Source organism: Mustelus asterias, chromosome 12 (genome assembly GCF_964213995.1).
Source record: "Mustelus asterias chromosome 12, sMusAst1.hap1.1, whole genome shotgun sequence".
NCBI classification, from domain to species: Eukaryota; Metazoa; Chordata; class Chondrichthyes; order Carcharhiniformes; family Triakidae; genus Mustelus; species Mustelus asterias.
Window position 1 is genome coordinate 40,592,020 of NC_135812.1, and position 14,797 is coordinate 40,606,816.

General features: G+C 43.3%; 1 protein-coding gene across 1 annotated transcript in view; it reads left to right on the top strand.

The window, feature by feature from the left end:
* Positions 1-14,797, top strand: part of tmem132e (transmembrane protein 132E) — a 735,345-nt gene that overhangs the window by 350,938 nt on the left and 369,610 nt on the right. Inside the window, exon 6 of the mRNA XM_078226016.1 lies at positions 7,302-7,497. Coding sequence (XP_078082142.1) covers positions 7,302-7,497 — 196 coding nt within the window. The remainder of the gene's footprint in view (positions 1-7,301; positions 7,498-14,797) is intronic.

Genomic DNA, 14,797 nt, shown 5'->3' on the forward strand with positions numbered 1-14,797 from the left:
CCTTCACACTCCCCCAATCACCGGCTCTGGCCCCTTGTACCTGTTATGCCAACTCAATATCAATTCATGCCTCTCACCAAACACCCAGAACTGCACATAATACTTCACTGGTTCGTCGATGTTAAGTTTGGATTTTAAAAACTTGGAGGAAAAGAAGACTAGGGACAATTAGTCGCTCTAGATGGAATTTTCTGCGGGCTAACAGATGGGGAAACATAAAATTGGGTGCCATGGCAGTCACCTACCCATCGCCACTGGTATTTTACCAGAGGTGCAGGGGGGGGCACTTAAGAGCCTCCTCTTGCCATAAGACATAGGAGCAGAATTAGGCCACTTGGCCCATCAAGTCTGCTCCACCATTCAATCATGGCTGATACTTTTCTCATCCCCATTCTCCTGCCTTTTCCCCATAACCCCTGATTCCCTTATGAATCAAGAACCTATCTATCTCTGTCTTAAAGACACTCAATGACCTGGCCTCCACAGCCTTCTGGGGCAAAGAGTTCCACAGATTCACCACTCTATGGCTGAAGAAATTTCTCCTCATCTCTGTTTTAAAGGATCATCCCTTTAACCTGAGGTTATGCCCTCTAGTTCCAGTTGTTCTTACTATTGGAAACATCCTCTCCACGTCCACTCTATCCAGGCCTCGCAGTATCCTGCAAGTTTCAATAAGATCCCCCCTCATCCTTCTAAATTCCAATGAGCACAGACCCAGAGTCCTCAATCGTTCCTCATACGACAAGCTCTTCATTCCAGGGATCATTCTTGTGAACCTCCTCTGGACCCTTTCCAAGGCCAGCACATCCTTACTTAAATATGGGGCCCAAAACTGCTCACAATACTCCAAATGGGGCCTTATACAGCCTCAGAAGTACATCCCTGCTCTTGTATTCTAGCCCTCTCGACATGAATGATAACATTGCATTTGTCTTCCTAATTGCCGACGGAACCTGCGCATTAACCTTAAGAGAATCTTGAACAATGACTCCCAAGTCCCTTTGTGTTTCTGATTTCGTAAGCATTTTCCCATTTAGAAAATAGTCTATGCCTCCATTCCGCCTTCCAAAGTGCATAACCTCACACTTTTCCATATTGTATTCCATCTGCCACTTCTTTGCCCACCCTCCTAACCTGTTCAAGTCCTTCTGTAGCCCCCCTGCTTCCTCAATACTACCCGTCCCTCTACATAACTTTGTATCATCTGCAAACTTAGCAACAGCGCCTTCAGTTCCTTCCTCCAAATCATTAATGTATATTGTGAAAGGTTGTGGTCCCAGCACTGACCCCTGAGGCACACCGCCAGTCACCAGCTGCCATCCTGAAAAAGACCCTTTATCCCCACTCTCTGCCTTCTGCCAGTCAGCCAATCCCCTATCCAAGCCAGGATCTTACCCTTAACGCCATGGGCACTTAACTTATTTAACAGTCTTCTATGCGCTATCTTGTCAAAGGCCTTCTGGAAATCTAAATAAATCACGTCCACTGGTTCTCCTTTATCTAACTTCCTTGTTACCTCCTCAAAGAACTCTTAACAGATTTGTCAGACATGATCTTCCCTTGACGAAGCCGTGCTGACTCAGTCCTACTTTATCATGCACTTCCAAGTACTCTGCAATCTCATTTTTAATAATGGACTCTAAAATCTTGCCAATGACCGAAGTCAGGCTAACTGGCCTATAATTTCCCATCTGCTGCCTCCCTCTCTTAAACAGTGGTGTTATATTAGCTACTTTCCAGTCCTCTGGTACACTCCCTGCCTCCAGTGAGTCCTGAAAGATCACCACCAATGCCTCCACAATTTCCTCAGCTATCTCTTTTAGAACACTGGGGTGTAGTCCATCCAGTCCAGGTGATTTATCCACCTTCAGACCTTTCAGTTTCCCCAGAACCTTCTCCTTAGTGATGGCCACTACACTCACCTATGCCCCCTGACTCTCCTGGAGCTCTGGCATCCCACTGGTGTCTTCCACCGTGAAGACTGATGCAAACTAACTATTCAGTTCCTCTGCCATTGCTTTGTTTCCTATTATTACTTCTCCAGCCTCATTTTCCAGTGGTCTAATGGTTATTTTTGCCTCTTTTTACCTTTAATATATTGAACAAAACTCTTCCTATCTTCTTTTATATTACTAGCTAGCTTACACTTATATTTCATTTTCTCCCCCCTTATTGCTTTTCTAGTTGTCCTCTGCTCACTTTTAAAGGCTTCCCAATTCTCTGACTTCCCACTAATCCTTGCCACTTTGTATGCTTTTTCTTTTGCTTTTATGCTGTCCTTGGCTTCCCTCATCAGCCATGGATGCCTCGTCCTCCCCTGAGCATGTTTCCTCCTCCTTGGGATGAATTTCTGTTGTGCCTCCCGAATAACTCTCAAAAACTCCTGACATTGCTGTTCCACTGTCTTCCCTGCTAGGCTCCCTTTCCAATCAACTCTGGCCAGCTCCTCCCTCATGTCTTTGTAGTTACCCTTATTTAATCCCTAGGGTAAGGGGATTGGATGGGGAGGAGTTCGTTAGGTGTGTTCAGGAGGGTTTCCTGACACAGCATGTGGACAAGCCTACAAGAGGAGAGGCTGTACTTGATCTGATACTGACCAATGAACCTGGACAGATGTCAGATCTCTCAGTGGGAGAGCATCTTGGGGATAGTGATCATAACTCTATCTCCTTTATGCTTGCATTGGAAAAAGAGAGGATCAGGCAAGCTAGGAAAGCGTTTATATGGAGTAAGGGGAAATATGAAGACATAAGGCAGCAAATTAGAGGAGTAAATTGGAAGGAGGTATTCTCGGGGAAATGTACTGAAGAGAGGTGGCAGTTTTTCAAGGAATGTCTATCTAGAGTTCTACAGGACAACGTTCCGAGCAGACAGGGAGGAGTTGGTAGGTTAAAGGAACCGTGGTGCACGAAAGCTGCGCGGGACCTAGTCGAGAAGAAAAGGAAAGCGTACAAAAGGTTCAGAGAGCTTGGCGAAGATAGGGATCTAGATGAGTATACGGCTTGTAGGAAGGGACTAAAGAAGGAAATTAGGAGAGCCAGAAGGGGTCACGAGAAGGCCTTGGCAGGTAGGATTAAGGAAAACCCTAAGGCGTTCTATAAATACGCGAAGAGTAAAAGGATGAGACGCAAAGGAATAGGGCCTATAAAAGGTGAAGGCGGGAAAATCTGTACGGAACCAGTAGAAATGGCAGAGGTGCTTAATGAGTATTTTGCCTCGGTTTTCACAGAGGAGAAGGACCTGGGTGGATGTACTGCGGGCTTGTGGTGGACTGAAAAGATTGAGTATGTGGACTTTAACAAAGAGGTTGTGCGGGAATCTTTGAATGGCATCAAGATAGATAAGTCGCCGGGTCCGGATGGGATGTACCCCAGGTTACTGTGAGAGGCAAGGGAAGAGATTGCAGAGCCTCTGGCGATGATCTTTGCGTCGTCGATGGAGACAGGAGAGGTATTGGAGGATTGCAGATGTGGTTCCTATTTTCAAGAAGGGGAATAGGGATAGCCCAGGAAATTACCGACCGGTGAGTCTAACCTCAGTGGTTGGTAAGCTGATGGAGAAGATTCTGAGGGACAAGATTTATGAGCATTTAGAGAGGTTTAGTATGCTCAAGAATACTCAGCATGGCTTTGTCAAAGGCAGATCGTGCCTTACGAGCCTGGTGGAGTTCTTCGAAAATGTGACTAAACACATTGACGAAGGGAAAGCGGTAGATGTGGTTTATATGGATTTTAGCAAGGCGTTCGATAAGGTCCCCCATGCAAGGCTTCTAGAAAAAGTGAGAGGGCATGGGATCCAAGGGACTGCTGCCCTGTGGATCCAGAACTGGCTTGCCCAAAGGAGGCAGAGAGTGGGTATAGATGGGTCTTTTTCTAAATGGAGGTCAGTCACCAGTGGTGTGCCCCAGGGATCTGTTCTGGGACCCTTGCTGTTTGTCATTTTCATAAATGACCTGGATGAGGAAGTGGAGGGATGGGCTGGTAAGTTTGCCGACGACACGAAGGTTGGTGGGGTTGTGGATAGTCTGGAGGAATGTCAGAAGTTACAGAGGGGCATAGATAGGATGCAAGACTGAGCGGAGAAGTGGCAGATGGACTTCAACCCAGATAAATGCGTAGTGGTCCATTTTGGCAGGTCAAATAGGATGAAGGAGTACAATATAAAGGGAAAGACTCTTCATACTGTAGAGGATCAGAAGGACCTTGGGGTCCGGGTCCATAGGACTCTAAAATCGGCCCCGCAGGTGGAGGAGGTGGTTAAGAAGGCGTATGGTGTGCTGGCTGTTATCAATCGAGGGATTGAGTTTAGGAGTCCGGGGATAATGATGCAGCTATATAAGACCCTCATCAGACCCCACTTGGAGCACTGTGCTCAGTTCTGGTCGCCTCATTACAGGAAGGATGTGGAAAAGATTGAAAGGGTGCAGAGGAGATTTACAAGGATGTTGCCTGGATTGAGTGGCATGCCTTATGAGGATAGCCTGAGGGAGCTCGGTCTTTTCTCCTTGGAGAGACGTAGGATGAGAGGAGACTTAATAGAGGTCTATAAGATGTTGAGAGGCATAGAACATAGAACATTACAGCGCAGAACAGGCCCTTCGGCCCACGATGTTGCACCGACCAGTTAAAAAAAACAAAAAAAACTGTGACCCTCCAACCTAAACCAATTTCTTTTCGTCCATGAACCTATCTACGGATCTCTTAAACGCCCCCAAACTAGGCGCATTTACAACTGATGCTGGCAGGGCATTCCAATCCCTCACCACCCTCTGGGTAAAGAACCTACCCCTGACATCGGTTCTATAACTACCCCCCCTCAATTTAAAGCCATGCCCCCTCGTGCTGGATTTCTCCATCAGAGGAAAAAGGCTATCACTATCCACCCTATCTAAACCTCTAATCATCTTATATGTTTCAATAAGATCCCCTCTTAGCCGCCGCCTTTCCAGCGAAAACAATCCCAAATCCCTCAGCCTCTCCTCATAGGATCTCCCCTCCATACCAGGCAACATCCTGGTAAACCTCCTCTGCACCCTCTCCAAAGCCTCCACATCCTTCCTGTAATGTGGGGACCAGAACTGCACACAGTACTCCAAGTGCGGCCGCACCAGAGTTGTGTACAGTTGCAACATAACGCTACGACTCCTAAATTCAATCCCCCTACCAATAAACGCCAAGACACCATATGCCTTCTTAACAACCTTATCTACTTGATTCCCAACTTTCAGGGATCTATGCACACATACACCTAGATCCCTCTGCTCCTCCACACTATTCAAAGTCCTCCCGTTAGCCCTATACTCAACACATCTGTTATTCCTACCAAAGTGAATTACCTCACACTTCTCCGCATTAAACTCCATCCGCCACCTCTCGGCCCAACTTTGCAACCTGTCTAAGTCTTCCTGCAAACTACGACACCCTTCCTCACTGTCTACCACACCACCGACTTTGGTGTCATCAGCAAATTTGCTAATCCACCCAACTATACCCAGAGTTTCACCCAACTATATTCAGAGGCATAGATCGGGTGGACTCTCAGAGGCTTTTTCCCAGGGTGGAAATTGCTGCTACGAGAGGACACAGGTTTAAGGTGCTGGGGGGTAGGTACAGGGGAAATGTTAGGGGGAAGTTTTTCACTTAGAGGGTGGTGGGCAAGTGGAATCGGCTGCCGTCAGTGGTGGTGGAGGCAAACTCAATAGGGTCTTTTAAGAGACTCCTGGATGAGTACATGGGACTTAATCGGATGGAGGGTTATAGGTAGGCCTAAAAGGTAGGGATATGTTCGGCACAACTTGTGGGGCCGAAGGGCCTGTTTTGTGCTGTAGTTTTTCTATGTTTCTAATTGTAATACCATTACATCTGATCCAGCTTCTCCCTCTCAAACGGCAGGGTAAATTCTATCATATTGTGATCACTGCTCCCTAGGGGTTCCTTCACCTTATTTCCCTAATCAAGTTTGCTTCATTGCACATCACCAAATCCAGAATTGCCTGTTCCCTAGTAGGCTCTGTCACAAGCTGCTCCAAAAAACCATCTCTTAGGCATTCCACAAATTCCTTTTCTTGGGATCACTACCTACCTGATTTTCCCAGTCCACCTGCATATTGAAGTCCCCCATGATTATTGTAATATTGCCTTTTTTATATGCCTTTTCTATCTCCTGATTTATTTTCTGCCCCACATCCTGACTACTGCCCGGGGGCCTGTACATAACTCCTATCAGAGTCTTTTTACCTTTGCCATTCCTCAACTCTACCCACAGAGATTCTATGTCTGCTGATCCTATATCACTTCTTGCTATCGATTTAATTTCATTCCTTACTAACAATGCAACCCCGCCTTCTTTGCCCATCTGCCTGTCCTTCCGATAGGACATATATCCTTGGACATTTAGACCCCAGCCCTCATCCCCTTGTAGCCACGTCTCTGTGATGCCCACAACATCGTACTGGCCAATTTCAATGTGCGCAACAAGCTTATTTACCTTGTTCTGCATACTGCCCGCATTTAGGTACAACACCCTCAGTCCTGCATTGACCACCTCCCTTCTCATACTTGTCACCTTTTTTGCTCTGCCTGAGGTTAGATTCCTGCCACCTTTTATACTGTCTGTTCTATCACCACCATTAGTACTTGACCAGCTGAGGCTGCACAAGCCGTATGGTGAAACTGGTGGACTTATTGGCAGCTAAAGAGCGGGTGGGGGATCCCCTGTTTGGGTATCCTGTGCGCAATGTGGGTACTCCCCTACTACTGTCCTCCTAAACTTGGTTCCCCCCCCCCGTCCCTCCCTGATGCTGTCCCCAGAGAATCACCCCCCTCCACGACTCTTCAACATTGACAACTGCCTACAATATCAGTCGTGACACCACTCACACAGACACTGATGGGATTAGTGGGCTGCTGGCCATCTAATTGGCTGGCAGTTTTCAGAGGCAGGACTTCCTCCCAGATGGGTGATTGATATAACGCAATACGATAATTAATGGCCCAACAGGCATAAAATCAGATTGTGATTTCCTGATCATGTGGAGGTAGACTCACCCTCTGACATTTCTGATGGGGGTGCGACCACACCTCCACTTAAAATTCAGGTCTATGATTTTGAGTTTCTGGGAAAGAACTGATTGGAGTGCACTAATGTTCAATAGGCTTTTTGAGTACAAGAAGACTTAATTATGCTCAGAAGAAAGTAAAATAAGCAGATAAATTGAGGAGTTCATTCTTTCAAATCCATTTTAAAATTGTTCAATTGAAAATCTAAAATGAAGTTGATTGTGTTCCTTTCTAATTTCTTAGCAGTGAAAGTGTTCAGCCCAATGAAATCATTCAATTGAACTTTGAGATGGAAAATTTTACCAGCCAATCAGTAACAAGACGTATTATGTGGCACGTAGACTACCGTGGAAAAAACCCTCCTCCAGATTCAGACAAGGTGGTGACAGAGTTGGCAGTGATCCAAAAGGACATCCGTGCTATTGTACCACTCTCCATGGTGAGTTTTCTGCACAGCCTTGAAGCTTTGTTGGTGAATGGTCTGGTAACATAATTTTGGTGTTCCTCATATTTTGAAGCTTTGTTTTGCCTTTTTAAGGAAAGGGGTTAGTTAGTTTTTCTATGATATCATACGCAGATAGTGGAAGATACAGAATTTAGCTACAACTATGAGCATGCTGAATGTTCTTCCAAATGCCCTATTCATTTCTTTCCCACCCCACAATCCATACTGTTACCATTCATGATATTGAAACATTGAAGCACATTATTTCTAAGGCACCCAATAATTTAAATTGAACAATATCAACATTTATTGCTTATATGTCCACTCCCAAACATTCCATTATCTCATAAGTAGCATTGTCAACATTGAAATGTTTCTTCTGTGTTTTTGTGTTTTACAACATGCTGCATGAGGTTTCATTTTTATGATGGTGTCATCATATCATAAGTATATATCTGTTAAAATAAATGCCTCAGATAGAACAGTAAAGCAGCACATTAAACCTCCAAAGTTTTGGCCTTGGAACAATAAACCAGGGCTCTCAACATTCCAGATTTAGCAGAAATCTTCTGCATGGGATTCCAATCTTCTGCGCTCACCACTCAGGATCCTAATGTCACCACTATGGACTATATTTTAATTCCTATGTTTTCTTGCTCTCTCCCACTCTACATTGACAAAAAGCAAGGTAATGCAATGGACATTGTGGCTACCCCAGCATCATTTGTGCAAACAAAAGCTACCTATTAAAATTATGTACAGTCATACAATTAGATCATGATCCCCAAGTTCCCCTGATTGGAAGATATTGCCCTTGGTAACATTGGAAATCTCTGACAAATTGCCATTCAGCATAGTTAGTGGCTGAAGCCCTTTTCAAACTATGCAGTTTGAGTCATAGGTGAGACAGGTTACCAAGCCTAACAGAGGTTCATTAAGGAAATATTTTAACGGTGGAATATCAGTCATAATTTGACGTCACATTGGCATCTGACTTTTACCTATTTTGCTATCTGCATTTAATCACAGGTCACAACTCAGTGAGTAGAAATTAGTGTTTATTTCTCCAATGCTGCTATTATGATGGTACAAATATAAATTAACAAAATTAGATTCAATGATAGTGCAATATGACTTGCCTACGCTTTGCTACTGATCTGATAGCTGTGTCAATGGAATGGAACTGAACAGATTTAAATAATGAGTGCTGTAATGTTTGATATAATTATGTTATTTCCACAGTATCATAATGTTGGGGAGAGATTTCAAAATGTAATGTTGAAAGTTTTATCTGTTTCAATCTCTTCTCCCAAGAGAATAAATGGGTTGGGAGAATCTATGAGATAAGCAATTATACTTGATCTGGGAAAGATATGGGCCCAGAAATGTTGGGCATATCATTTTTTATCTGTTCTTGGACATGAGACAAGGCCAACATTTATTGCCTATCCCTAATTGCCATTGAGAAGGTTGTGGTGAGCTGCCTCTTGATCTGCTACAGTCCATTTGGTGTAGGTACATTCAGATTGCTTTCTACTGCAGCAGCTTTAGACAACTGAGTGACTTGCTGGACAATTTCAGAGAGTGGTTACGAGTCAGCCACATTGCCTGAGAATTTGGTTTTCTCCTCTGAAGATCATTAATAAACTTGAATTTCGCACTTGACATGTGCACAAAGTCGGTGGGCCAGGAAGCAAATGCAGAATCCACTCCCAAAAGAGATTTTCTTCTCAATTCGTCTTCCAGTTGGCCTGACAGTGCGGGCTGGGGTGGGAATGAGTTGGGCACTGGGTCCAATGGTATCACCCAGGAATTTGGTAACTTCAATTAAACCTGCATTGGAAAAATAGATAGGTTATAGAAACATAGAAAATAAGAGTAGGAATAGGTTATTTGGCCCTTTGAGCCTGCCCTGCCATTCAGTATGATGATGGCTAATCCTCTATCTCTAGACCATACTCCCACAATCTCCCCATACCCTCTTGTGAAGTTGAGTTTATAAAGATGTAAAGAATGTAAAAATGCTAGAAGGAAAAAAACATTGCATGCCCCTTTAAAAGCTGGTTTTGTTTTCAGTGCTTGGAGGTTTAAAATGCAAAGTACATACTGAATCCAAGCTGAAACATTTGTATCCAAGGCCAGACAACAGGGTTGTCTTGGTAACAGGCTTCAGGCAATTGAATGTTTGAATTTTACCCAATTAATTTAAAGCAGGTTCTCAGCTACCAATAACCTATAAGATTTGAGTTTGATGTTGTAAAAATCAGACGAATCCTGTTGTAGGAAAATTGATAGGTCATCACAGATATAAAAGAGAGGGAAAAACAGGAGTTAGCAACTGCCACCTCTCAAGACTCGAGAGAGAGAGAGAGAGCAGTTCTCCACCCTGCCAGCTTTATATATCTAAGAGAATGCACCATCTAACCAGCAAAAGATACCAAATCAAAAATAACTCACAGACAGAGAAATCAACCAAGAAACTCCAGAGGTCCCGAAAGACACAAAACCTGATTGTATATTTTTTGAATGTGTCTAACTTTTATTTATTTTTTTCGCTAATGAATGGGCATTGTATTTATTTGAACAGCATTCCAGTAGAATCTTATTTTATTTAGTATGTTATTTGTTTAGTTAAAGTTCCCTGTTAGTTAAATAAATAAATTGTTAAGTGTTCATCTTAAAGTGAGTAACAGGTATTTCTGTTAGTTAACCACTAAACGTTACTGAAGGGCAGTTCACCTTCCCACACACTTTTAACAGATTACAAGGCGAGGCATTCTTCTTTGGGTGATTCAGCATTACGCCTAAAAGTGGGACAACCTCCACATCATAACAGATTGGGGGCTCGGGTCCGGGATCTGCACAGTCCTAAATCTTTAAATAAACCCTAAGTAAGGTATCTGAACAGTGCTAAATCTTTAAATAAACCCTCAGTGAGGGATCTGAACAATCCTAGATTTTTAAATAAACCTAAGTAAGGAAATGGCCCTAAACATTGTCAGAGAGGCTCTGGGGGTTGAAGATGCTTCCCAAATTTGCCAACAAACTTTAGAGAAACAGAAAAAGATGACACTTGCAGAATTAGCAAACAGGCTAAAATTGGGTTTAACGAGGGATAATAAGAAAGCTAAAATTGTAACGTAGTTAGCCAAGCATTTAGGTATATCAGAGAAACAGTCAAATGCAGTGGAGTTAGAAAAAATTAAGTTGTAGCTGAGACAGTTGGAGTTAGAAAGTGAACTTAACAGGCTGGAGTTAGAAAGAAGAGAAAGGGAAAAAAAGAGAGAAGGAAGAGAAAGGGAAAAAAAAGAGAGAAGAAAGAGAGAAGGAAAGAGAGAGGAAGGCCCTAGCCGAAGAAAGGAAAAAAGAAAGGTTGTTTGAGTTAGGAAAGATTAAGTTGGAATCTGAAGAAGAAGACTTCAACTGACTGAAGAAAGAGTACCAGATAGAATTGATAATGAGCAGATTGCCAACCACCTGGTGAGGATATATACAAATATTACAGAATCACAGAATCCCACAGTGCAGAAGTGGCCCTTCGGCTCATCGAGTCTGTACCGACACATGAAAGGCTCTGACCTGTCCACCTAATCCCACTTGCCAGCACTTGACCCATAGCCTTGAATGTTATGGCGTGCCAAGTACTCATCCAGGTACCTTTTAAAGGATGTGAGGCATCCCACCTCCAACACCCTCCCAGGCAGTGCATTCCAGACCTTCACTGCCCTCTGAGTAAAAAATATTTCCTCAAATTCCCCCTAAACCTCCTGCCCCTCACTTTTAACTTGTGTCTCCTCATAACTGACCTTTTAGCTAAGGGGAACAGCTGCTCCCTATCCACCCTGTCCATGCCCCTCATAATCTTGAACACCTCAATCAGGTCGCTCCTCAGTCTTCTCTGCTCCAGAGAAAACGACCCAAGCCTATCCAACCTCACTTTATAACTTAAATGTTCCATCCCAGGCAACATCCTGGTGAATCTCCTCTGCACCCCCTCTCCTGTGTGCAGTTCTGGTCCTTCCTATAATGTGCGGACCAGAACTGCACACATAGTACTCCAGATGTGGCCTCACCAAAGTTCGATACAACTCCATCATGACCTCTCTGCTTTTGTAATCTATACCCCGATTGATGAAGGCGAGTGCGCCATATGCCTTTTTCACCACCCTATTTACCTGCCTTTCCACCTTCAGAGATCTATGGACAAACACACCAAGGTCCCTTTGCTCTTCAGAATTTCCCAGTGTCAGACCTTTCATCGTATACTTCCTTGTCAAATTAGTCTTTCCAAAGTTCATCACCTCACACTTTTCAGGGTTAAATTCCATCTGCCACTTAGCTGCCCATTTGACTATCTCGTCTATATCTTCCTGGAACCCAAGACACTCAACCTCACCTTTAACCACCCAGCCAATCTTTGCGTCATTGGCAAATAATCCTACCCCCCACATTGTCATCTATGTCATTTATATAAATGACGAACAATAGGGGGCCCAGTACGGATCCACATTTGTCCAAACAGTACCAAACTTTGATGGAAAGGCTGCAGAAGCCTTTTTCATCTTAGTTGAGAAATTGGCTATACATATGAACTGGCCAGAGGAAATGTGGGTAATGTTAGTTCAGACCAAGTCTCATTCTTCTATATTCCAGTAAATACAGCCCTGGTTGACTCAATCTCTCCCCGTATGACAATCCTGCAATGCCAGGAATCAGCCCAGTGAACCTTTGCTGCACTCTTTCCATGGTAAATATATCCTTTCTTAGATAAGGAGACCAAAACTGCACACAAACTCTAGGTGTGATCTCTCCAAGGTCCTGTAGAGCTGCAGTAAGACATCCTTGCTTCTGTACTCAAGTTCTCTTGCAATGAAGGCCAACATACCATTTGTCTCGCTAACTGCTTGCTGTACCTGCATTCTTGCTTTCAGTGAAAAATGTATTAGGACATCTAAGTCCCTTTGTATGTCAACATCTCCCAGTTTAAATAATATTCGGCCATTTTGTTTCTCCATCCGGAGTGGTTGACGTCATATTTATCCACATTATACTGAATCTGTCAGGTATTTGCCCACTCATTCAACTTACCTAATTACCTTTAAGCCTCTTAATATCCTCCTCACCACTCTCATTCCCACCAAGTTTTGTGTCGTTAAGAAACTTGTAGATATTACTTTTGGTTCCCTCACTCAAATCATTGATCTAAGTTGTGAATAGCTGGGGCCCAAGCACTGATCTCTGCGGGACCCCACCAGTCATTGCCTGCCACTTCAAAAAAGACCCATTTATTCCTATTCTCTGTTTCCTGTTTGGTAACTAATCCTAGTCCATGCCAGTATATTTCCCCCAATCCCATGCGCTTTAATTTTGCACACTAACCTCTTATGTAAGACTTTATTAAAAGCTTTCTGAAAATCCAAATCTACCATCCTTATCTATCCTACTAGTTATGTTCTCAAAAAGCTCCAGTAGGTTTGTCAAACACGATTTTCCATTTATAAACCCTTGCTGACTTTGTCTAATCCCGTTAATATGTAAGTGTCCTGTTATTTCATCTTTTATAATGGACTTGAGCATTTTCCCTACTACTGATGTTAGGCTAACCAGTCTATAATTTCCTGTTTTCTCCCTCCCTCCTTTTCTAAATAGCGGGGTTACATTTGCCACCTTTGCTGGGACTGTTCCAGAATCTCCAGAATTTTGGAAGATGACTACCAACGCATCCACTATTTCCATGGCCACCTCTTTTAGTACCCTGGAATGAAGACTATCAGGCCCTAGGGATTTATCAGCTTCAGTCCCATTAATTTCATCAGCACTATTTTTCTCATAACACTAATTTCACTCACTTCCTCCTTCTCACTAGACCCTTGATTCCTTAGCATTTCTCGGAAGTTACTTATGTCTTCCTCCATGAAAACAGAACTAATGTAGTTGCCTAATTGCTCTGCCATTTCCATGTTCTCTGTAATAAATTCTCCTGTTTCGGACTACAAGGAACCTACATTTGTCTTTAAATAATCTTTCTTTTTTAATATATTTTTAGAAGTTTTTACATTCCGCATTTATGTTAGTTACAAACTTACTCTCATAATCTACTTTCCCCCTTTTTCAATCTCTGTGCCCTCCTTTGCTGAATACTGAACTTTTCCAGTCCTCAGGTTTGCTACTTTTCCAAGCAACTTTATATTAGAATCCATAGAATCCTACAGTGCAGAAGGAGGTCCATCAAGTCTGCACAGACCACAATCCCATCCAAGCCCTATCCCCATATCCCCATGCATTTACCCTAGCTAGTTCCCCTAACACTAAGGCGCACTTTAGCATGGCCAGTCCACCTAACCTGCACATCTTTGGACTGTGGGAGGAAACCGGAGCATCCGGAGGGAACCCACGCAGACACGGGGAGAATGTGCAAATTCCGCACAGATGTGTCCCAAGCCGAGAATTGAACCCGGGTCCCTGGCGCTGTGAGGCAGCAGTGCTAACTGTTGTGCCACCGTACTGCTCCCTCTTTGGAGTTAATATTATCCTTAATTTCTTTTGTAAGCCATGATTGGGCAACTTTTCTTGTGGTGCTTTAGTACCAGAAAGGAATGTATAACTGTTGCAGTGCATATGTTTGTTCCTTATATATTAGCTATTGCCTATCCATCATCATGCTTTTTAATGAAGTTCCCCAATCTATCTTAACTAGTGCATGCCTCATACCTTTGTAGTTTCTAAGTAGGAAACAAATTTGATGTTAATACTGCAGCTTGTCAACTATGAACTGATCCTGACTAAAACCTTCACTGACTCAATATATTTACATATAGTAGCGCTGAAACATGCCCTGAAAATCTGCAGGTCTTACCCAGCAGTTGGGACATCTCTGATAACAAACCTGCAGTATCTGTTTGCTGGGTCATAATGAAGACCTGGGTCATGGGGAGTCTGACATTCAGAGGTTCCCCACCGTCTGCTCAAATCTCCTGTTCTCCCCGGATAGTTAAAATGGAACTATGCCAAATGGCCATGGAGTTTCAAAGCCATTTTTTTTCTAAACATCACTGTTTCCCATGGTTTGTATGGACTGATCAATTTTGTTAGAACTTTGGCACAGATTTTTAGATGAACCAGCTTAGAAAGCTACAGTACAATCAAAAAGAAATCTGGCAAAAGTCTGAAATATGACAGCAGCTGTAATGTCCTAACTATGTTAGGGATTGTGGGTTTCAACAGAAAAAGAAAAGACTTGGTTTGTATACATACATTCAAACAAACAGACAATAGGTTTTATTGAAGAGTTGCT